Genomic DNA, 9,299 nt, shown 5'->3' on the forward strand with positions numbered 1-9,299 from the left:
TCATATAATTTTGTTTTTTTTTTAAACTTTACATTCATCACATTTCAGTTATAGTACAAATACAGATTTATACATTTTCTTCTTTCTATGTCTATGTATTTAATGTGATATTTGGATAACTGGCAAAAGGAAGAACTTCAATTTTTGTTGTTACCTAAAATAAAATAAAAATGTAACTAAGCATAAATTATAACTTATTAGTTTTATTAATTATGCGTAAATGCGTTATTATATTTAAATAAAATATCATTATACATCCGTGAAGTTGTCCTCCATCTGACCACGTGGGAAAACATACTTCAAGCTGGTATAAATATTTTTCATATGAGGTTCTTAGGTAACATTAAAAAAAAATGTTTGACATTTTAATGTCTAAATATAATATAATGAAATTATAACTGAAAAACGTTATAAGTCTCTATCAATTTAAATTATATAAAAATAAATAATACTTATAGATTTAAGTAGGATGTTCCATAAATTAATAATTGTTTTTTGGCCGATAATTGTCGTTGGATAGTTTTTTATAATGCTTAAGCAAAATTATTTTAAGGATATATTAACTTAAGATTGTAATGTTTAAATGGTTTGAACAGTTCTTACGGTTTTGAGTTGTAGGGGCTTAGGTACACCCACATTATTGGACACAGGTATTTACGTAAGTATAAATATTTGTTTTCATATAACATTTTACCTTAAACGTAGGATACGAAAGTGTTTTATTTGTTCTCAAATTTGTCCCATTTGAATAACCGTCCCAATGATTTCCGGATACTTCGATCACGTCACCTACTTCTAGATCCATCTCTTCAGGTCCTTCTGATTTATGAGATATTAATGCTACATTCAGTCTGTGCACTTGACCAACAAAATGATATATGCGGTCTAAAGAAGTGAACTTAGCTGATGCATCCGGTTCAAGACCGTTCATAATTTCGTATGCTAACCGGCACACCTGCAACAAAAACATAATTTATTAAAAAAAATTACTTAAATAATAAATATATTCAAACAATTATTTTAAAGACGATCACGTAAAGTTACAAGGCGTATTCGTGTTATTAAATTAGTACTCAATAAGTATTGTTATTATCTGGGTACTTGATGACGGTTAATTTTGATGCAAAATTCTCGATTATACTCGAGTTAATATCTTCTTTTATACTTAATTATAACTGACCATGAATAATGAAATCTAAAAATCAAATTTGACATACATTTAAAAGGGAGACAACTGTGGATTGTTCTAAAAAAAAAAACGATAATTTTGAAGAGCATAGGAGGTTATTTAGAATCCGGCTCGAGAACACACATTCATACAATATGCATGAAATACAATTATTGTATTCATGACTATTGCAATGATATTTGTTTTACATTTTTTAAATATAATGACGTAATGTTACATATTTTGATCCTGTTGATTGGTTAGTAATCATTACTCAATAAGTACTGTCATTCTTTTGGGTACTAGAATGGTATCGGTTTATTTGGACACAAAACCATGACTATATTCTTTTTTTATAAAAAATTTTCACTTTTATAATTGACTAGCTGATCTTGTGCACTTCGTTGCCCATTAAATGTACCAACTCTATAAGACTCATACTTTTTTTAATTCGTTATTTTATATTCAGTGTATGGTATTCAAAATTTATCTTAACTTTTCTTTTGCCTGGAATAAACCTGGAATAAACCTTGGGTCCCATATGACCTTATCTTGGTAAATTGGGTCCCGGAAAAAAAAGGTAGTAGGTAAGTTGAGTCTCGGAAAAAAATACATAAATTAAAATATATGTGGTTTTTGTAATATTATGTTCTAAATAAATAATATATGGTATAAATGATTAAAAAATTGTGTACCAGGAAAAAAATGTCAATACGCTAAATAATATTATAGTACGTAAAATTTTACAATGTAAAGTATAGATAATTAAATAATTGTGTACCGGGAAAAAATGTTAATATGCTAAATGATATAGTACGTCAAATTTTACAAAAAAAAATTTTAAAAATATTATGCTTTGGGTAAAAACTTAAATGATAAACATTTAACAAATTCTAATCGAGTTATTATATTATTAGTATATTTCATAATTTGTTCTCTTAAGTATTTTTCTTTACCGAGCGTGATTTTCTTTTTTTGTATTGTACTTCATAGTTTAATATGTGTCTCAGGCTGTATTTATAATAGTTCATCCACAAAATTGAAAATATTAGGATGGGGACTATAAAATCTTCGGTTTAGTACAGCATGATAGGATTCACAACTATTTGTTCTACGCACCGTGGTGGCTGCAAATTAAGAATGAAATATTTAAGTTTTAAGTTTTAATATTTTAGACCTAATTGCGCCAATGATTTATAGCCGGGACCCAACTTACCTATTACCTTTTTATACCCGGGACTCAACTTACCGCTTTCAAAACGAATCCAAATTATCGCGGACCCAATTTACCTAGCTCCTAAAAATTTTGATTCGCAGCAGTATATTATCAGGTAGGCAATCTACCTGCGGTAGATCGCGGACCCATTGCTGTTTGTACGTATGTCTATGATTGAACTGTAAAGTATAAAAGTTATACCAAGTTTATTTTGATATAATACGGTGGATTAGTATAATCAATTAATACATAACCTAACCTAAACTAACCGTACTAAAATCCGACGAATAAAAAAAACAGATTTAACCCTTTTTAAATTAGTCTATCTTCTTCCCAGAGATCTGCCACACATACATTCATATAATTATAATATAGCTGGTCCTGCGTACTTCGTAGCCCGTAAAAATTACAACTTTTAAAAAAATTGTGATTGTTCAACTCCTTTTTGGTGTAAATCACTGCAGTAAGTGCAATTCAACTACCCTGGTAGGCAATGTGCGAAAATTCAATTTGTTGCATGCTTGTTCCTGATCTACCCGATTCACCAATATCAACCAATAATATATAAATACTATTTCTATTAATTATTTCTCCTACAACCAAAATCAACCATTTATAAACAAATATTTCCATCGTAAATCTCAAAATCCATGTTTGAGCAATTCTATTAATTGGTCGTAACGTGATGGTATATAGCCTATAGCCTTCCTCGATGAATGGAATATCCAACAAAAAAATAATTTTTCAATTCGTAACTCACAGTTACAAACTCTACGTCTTTATATATTAGTATAAATTATTAATGATAAAGCATAATGATTTCGAGGGAACAACTTTTACATACATTTGACGAAAAAGTACAAACTACGTAGTCACAGTGAGCTAGAAAATATATCTCTATGTTGATATTCATAATCGAACGGTCCAGTTCGCGCTTCTGAACCGACCCAGTTTTGGATATCTCTGGATCGCCGATAATATCGTATTCTGGATATCTAACAAAACATGATGTATTATTTACACTATCTACAAATAAATGTAATTATAATAACATGTTTGAAAATTTCAAACACACTTGAGTCTAGCTTCATCAAACAATGTTGACTCGTCCGTGGCCAAATAAATCCGTTTCGTGTTGTTTACGCCGTCCAATTCTTTGAGCTTGTAATATTCTTCAACGTGGTACATATACTCTTCGAGTTTGTGCAACGAAGCTTCTTTGATGAGTTTGTCTGTTCGTCTGATATGCAATCTGCACAAAAACACTAAATTTTACACATATCCGTATAACACCAGTTACCAATATCACGGTTTCGCGTACCTAGACATGGTTACAGTAATCGCTGTTTAATTTACGCCTATATGGTATTTTTAAAGACACATTTTCAATTTTATCCTATTTTATCACATATATTTTGACCATTTATATACTTTATTACTATTTCCTTGACTCAACACAAAAAAAAATATTTTAATTTTTGAAAATCATATGAAAGTTCTACGAAACATTTAAAAAAAAATTTTCTTTTTTTTTTGTTATCGTAATGTTATTTTTCTGACAACTTACAATTGAAGTACCTTAAGTACATAAGCTGATATAATTACATAATATTGAATTTTTATTAATACATAGCCAAATAAGCTTGTTTATTATATTACATAGTTTTATGTATATATTTAAACTAATAAAAAGAAATGTTAATTGAATAAAATTAATAACTGTGGAAAATACGGTAAATATTAGTTTAATTAATTCGTTGAATATTTTTATATGCCATGCGTGATGTAGCAATGTAACGATACGACGAAATGTTTACCCGACAATTGGCTTTTGGAAATGAACACGCTTGGCAAAATCGTTAAACGCAATAGTAGTGGATGGTTGCGGCCGGAAGATGTATTTGAAGAACTGGCCTATCCACCATACAGCAGGATCGCCATGCAAGACGTTAATTCGTCCAGCTAAATCTTCGGGCAACACGATCGGCATGTAAGGAGGATTGAGATGTTTAGCATCTTTATTGGGTGTTGGCAGATTATACTGTATGACTTGAGTAGTTTCGTTGCCTATAATATTATGTAGTTAATCAATAAATTCAATGAAAAAGTTCATTGCATTTAAATTATTGAGGTATACCTATACAAATATAAAATAATATTCTCTACACTTAAGTACTAATATTGTAGTGGGGTGGGCGGGACACATGTTCATAGCCACTCGCATAAAGACCCACTTTCCAATGTTTAAATTAATTCAATTATTGCATAGTACGTGTCAGTTTGCTCAAATGTGAAATTTTTTGAGATAGGGTCAAATCAAGAAATGTATATCTATTGAATTTATTTTATTATCTAGCATTTAAATAATAATATTGATGATATATATTAGTATAATATTACCTATTATTTGTTACTTCAGTCGGTAAAACACAAACATATTTTAATTTTAGTTTTATTTAATCACATAGTACTAAAAACTTTTTGTTGCGGTGGTAGGAGGGTTGAAAATTGTTTATAAATAATAAAAACACCCAAATAATGGAAATTGAATAATTTTTTAAATACTTTTATAGTTGTAAATGTAGGTACGTGGGAAATATTTGTGTGTTTGATTTGTGAATTATCAATGTTTCATCTACCTGGCCAATGTGAAAATGTTTCACCATCCTTCGACGTACACGTGTCGCTAAGGGGTAAAAATAACTTTTCAAAACCACCACTAGTAAACTGCCAATTTATAGGATTGTCTATAATCATTGTCCTCTTGGTGGCGTAGGCGACAATCAAGCACTTGACGAAATGGTGTACACGACATCCATATCCACACCAATTTCTCTGAAATTATATAATCGAAAATATAATTCTCTTCATATGAAAATAATATTTTATTGCCGCTCATTAAAAATATATTTATAAATTATAATCAATAAAATATGTAATTTGCATGTGAATATTTACAATTTGTACACACCAAAAACATTGTGTTGTAATAGTATTAAAGGACGACGGATTGGCCGAGCGGACTAAGGCGTCGGTTGCGCCACTCACCGACGCTGGTTCAAAACCTCGGCCATGGACGGCATTTTTCTTCAGGCAAGTCACGGTGTCTGGAGAGAAATGCCACCACCCCCTAACCGGCAATGCCAGATACCTACAGGTGCCCACTAAAAAATCTGCCATAATAACAAACACACGTGTTTAAACCTACAGTACTCTCCCTCAAAGTTAAAAATCACCCATTGGCTTAAGTTGCCGTGGGTTAATTAATAACAAAAAACAAAATAGTATTAAATATAAAGATACATGAAAAGAGCTTTTAAAATTAAACTAATAAAGATGTTCTTTATTTTAGGATTTATATTTGATTATTCTATGAATAATGTGTTTAATAATTCACACTTATACATAATAGTTGGATTGGATTAACTTACGTAGATAAAATGGCACAAGAGCTTTTTAGCTTTGGAACAGTCGGGTGGATTCTGCGTATGTTGAAGTCTCTTTTCGACCAGTCTACTCAAAGAGCCAAACTCTTTCAACCTCCACTGTGAATAACCGTCGACATCGGCCAGCTTGGTGACATCTCTCAATAACGATCTATAGTGTTCGTCGGCAATTATTTTCAAATCAGAAACTTTCGGTTTCAAATCATCGAATTCGTTGGCCAACGATCGTAATGTAGAACTGACGTAATACCAAACTTCTTTCGTGTTTGAATAAATACGGCGACGCAACAACTCGTACTCTTCAGACGGGGTGTATACCATTTTATTAGTGTTCTTCATCTGGAAGATGAGTAATTCATAATGACATATATTATTATTTTACAACGTCCGACTCTCCGATTCTATTTTAAAATATTTTATTTTAAGACAAACCAACATTTAGTTTCTAAATGTTTTTTTACGCTACGATTTTAATTTTCAATGTGGCGTTAATGTTGACGTTTGTAAATAAACGGAAGGTTTTGAACGTTTAATTAACCTACTATTTTCTATATTATGTTACTGCGAACATATTGTATAGATGAGCCAGCACTTCCCAAATGTGCCGGGTGGTAAAATGGAAATCAGATAAGATTTGAGAATAATATTTATTTATTATTATTTTTATTAATTTGAATATTTTCTATTTGTCTGTATCCATAGCAACCATTAAAAAATAAAAATTTCTGTTTGAGCACCTTCCGGAGGAGGATGGATTCGCTTTTAAAATTAGCCTAAAACGTATTCTCAGACCTACCAAATACACACAGAAAATTTGATCAAATTCGGCCGAGCTTTATCGGAGGAGTTCAATCACTAACACTGTGACACGACAATTTTATATGTAAGATTATAAGCTGCAAGCATGACGCTTAAAATAAATAAAATTTAAATGTCTATTAAAGCGTCTTTCATGTTTTCGCATAATAGTCTAGTTGTTGGTGGTGTGGCTCGTGCGTCAATGCGATTTCATTCTTCGAATCGTGCCACACACATCATCTGCGACTGAAATAGCTCACTTCCCGCCATTGCCACACAATATACTATTTTAGAAAATTAAGCAATGCAAACGTCTGTACATAATTATATTTGGTGCGTTTTGGTATAATTAAAATATAAGATGAAAAATACTGTAATGGGATGACATGTGTACTTTTTTTTCGTCGATTCTCAGTCTAAAAACATAAAATATAAACGTAAACGATTATTTTATTATAATGTTCCATTATATATAATGCACAACTTCAGCATGACGTACTTTTGAATTAGATCGTTCCTTATTTCAGTCAGTTCGATGTTAGTTTTGTACTCCTCGTCGAGATGTTGAAGTGATATGACAAGCGTTCGTTCGAGATCATCGTCGAAAGGTTTTTTGCAATTAAAATAAAAAGTCACATAAAATAAAACGACCAATACGAGGAATGAGAACATAAATATTCGCTTCCAGAACTGAAGGTAATATTTGATTTTCTTCATAATATTCATGGTTGATTTCATGACCTTTCCTGAATTCTGTCATTGTTAGACGGTAAAAATGAAAATCATTTTATTATTTGATCATAGTAAGTTACAGTTGTAGAAATGGACAGTATTGTATACATAATGTATTATAACCATACGCTTACACGAAATAATTTCGAAAAAGAATTTAATATACCTAGGCACTATACTAAGAATTACGCCTTTGTTGTTTCATTGTAATTAAAAAATATTATATCTGGGATTATGAAACTTTTAAAATATATAATTATGTGTTATACACACAATGAAATTTTTAAATGCAATTCTTTGGCAAAAATTAAATCTATACCATATTACTACTGTATAACAGGGAAATAAATAAATTAAAAGTCATAATATAATGCATTTATACATAAATATATTTAGCCTGACCGACAGTCTACTTTGTTATCGCATATAACGTTTTTATATCATTTAATTCAAATTTAACACATCTGTTAGAAATAATTATAGGCACCTAATTACAGAAGAGCGTCACCTACTTCCCCCTTATTTTTTCTTCCAAATATCTTGTAAATCATTTTCAGTAATCAGTATAGTTCTATTTTTAGATATTTTATGTTTGAATGTATTATCTTAATTTGATATTGAAATTAGAAACAACTAAACGTGACTGCTTTGACTGACAAGAGTATTGATACTCGGTTAAAATATATTTAAAAAAAAAAACCATAAAATTATATAAAACACGAAATATTTAAAAAATAAATAGTTTTAACCACTGTAGTAGCCAAATATTTCAAATAATTATAACCACAACTCTAAGTTAAGATGTGTTATAATCACTCAAAGTGGAGAATTTTAACGGCAGAAAAAAGTTAATTTATATCTTAATTTTGAAATGGGCTTTTTTTTCTCATAGATAATGTAATTATATCACTATAATTCGTATGATTTCAAATTTTTATCATCCTGGTTGAAACCCGAGATATGAAGATCCCGCAAAAAGCCATCAAACTGACACACCGCAGCACGAATATGCAAACAATGTATCGAAAATAGAGATAGAGGAGATATAACCCAATATCGAACCACTTACCGGCAGATTTATTTTAATCAAAACTGTATATGTAGGTACGGTGTCTGATTTCACGTAGAATTTCAATGAGCGTACGTTTAAAATACTAATTTATTATTACTTGCGATGCCTAAAGGCATGTACATTGTACAACTAATCCCATAAAAACGTTATCCGGATGATCGCAAACGGTCTTTGGAAATATATTGTAATAATATTACTGTGAATTATTATACTTGTATTCTTTTAATGATTGAAATGTAAAATTAAATTACTCGTTCACAACCACATATAATTACATAGGCGACTTTGAGTGGTGTGAAATGTGTAAAAATTATCCCGTACCAGAAAATACCTACCGATAAATATTATCTTTTAGTATTAGCACAACATTATAATTTATTGTTTATAATGTTAAACGTGTTTAAATATTGTAGTTAGTAAATTAATCAAGTGTATAGACTATTAGACTGCAGGTTTTGTTTTTCCAAACGAGTCAACACCAATGTTTGTTGTATAAACAAAGTTGTATATTCTACATAAACACATTGTACCACAGTGTTTATCGAGAAAAGAATTAAAACAATCGAACCAGAACGATTATTTAGCAGCCTGCCTAGTTTACGTGAAATATAAAGCATTGCAATTTTTTATCTACTAATATTAATTATCATTTATTGCGTATTTAACGTGATTATTGTTTGAAATAAAAATTATTAGATTTGCCTTCCCATTTTGTGTAGTTAAAATTAGGAACTTTGTTTTTAGGAACAACTATATAGCTATACTTTAGCTACCTAATACATAGTTATTAAAAGATCTTAACATTGCTAAGTTTCGCTCTTGGAACGATTATTGTGTGCTCACTGGTTGACCGTCAATAGGCAAGGT

At 30.2% G+C, this 9,299-nt stretch overlaps 1 protein-coding gene across 2 annotated transcripts; it reads right to left on the bottom strand.

The window, feature by feature from the left end:
• On the bottom strand, positions 1–8,716 carry LOC132943163 (alpha-(1,6)-fucosyltransferase-like). Of its 2 annotated transcripts, XM_061012008.1 has the most exons (10): positions 8,430–8,716; positions 7,128–7,381; positions 7,023–7,044; positions 5,816–6,169; positions 5,024–5,219; positions 4,202–4,451; positions 3,460–3,636; positions 3,229–3,379; positions 695–955; positions 1–154 (listed from the first exon to the last, which is right to left on the bottom strand). In XM_061012008.1, exons 2-10 carry the CDS (start codon positions 7,364–7,366, stop codon positions 92–94), a joined length of 1,713 nt encoding a protein of 570 aa, XP_060867991.1. In that variant the 5' UTR covers positions 7,367–7,381; positions 8,430–8,716; the 3' UTR covers positions 1–91. The 2 variants fall into 2 exon arrangements, with proteins under 2 accessions (XP_060867991.1, XP_060867992.1); XM_061012009.1 differs by lacking the exons at positions 1–154; positions 695–955 and adding an exon at positions 2,211–2,563.
• Positions 8,717–9,299: the final 583 nt, after the last annotated feature.

This window comes from Metopolophium dirhodum, chromosome 4 (genome assembly GCF_019925205.1).
Source record: "Metopolophium dirhodum isolate CAU chromosome 4, ASM1992520v1, whole genome shotgun sequence".
Lineage (NCBI taxonomy): Eukaryota > Metazoa > Arthropoda > Insecta > Hemiptera > Aphididae > Metopolophium > Metopolophium dirhodum.

Coding starts and splice junctions, on each gene's coding strand:
- LOC132943163 (XM_061012008.1), bottom strand. CDS start 7,366: ATGAAATCAACCATGAATATTATGAAGAAAATCAAATATTACCTTCAG. Junction 3,380..3,459: donor TTTGATGAAGCTAGACTCAA/GTGTGTTTGAAA, acceptor ATGTTTTGTTAG/ATATCCAGAATACGATATTA. Junction 155..694: donor TTTCGTATCCTACGTTTAAG/GTAAAATGTTAT, acceptor ATTTTATTTTAG/GTAACAACAAAAATTGAAGT.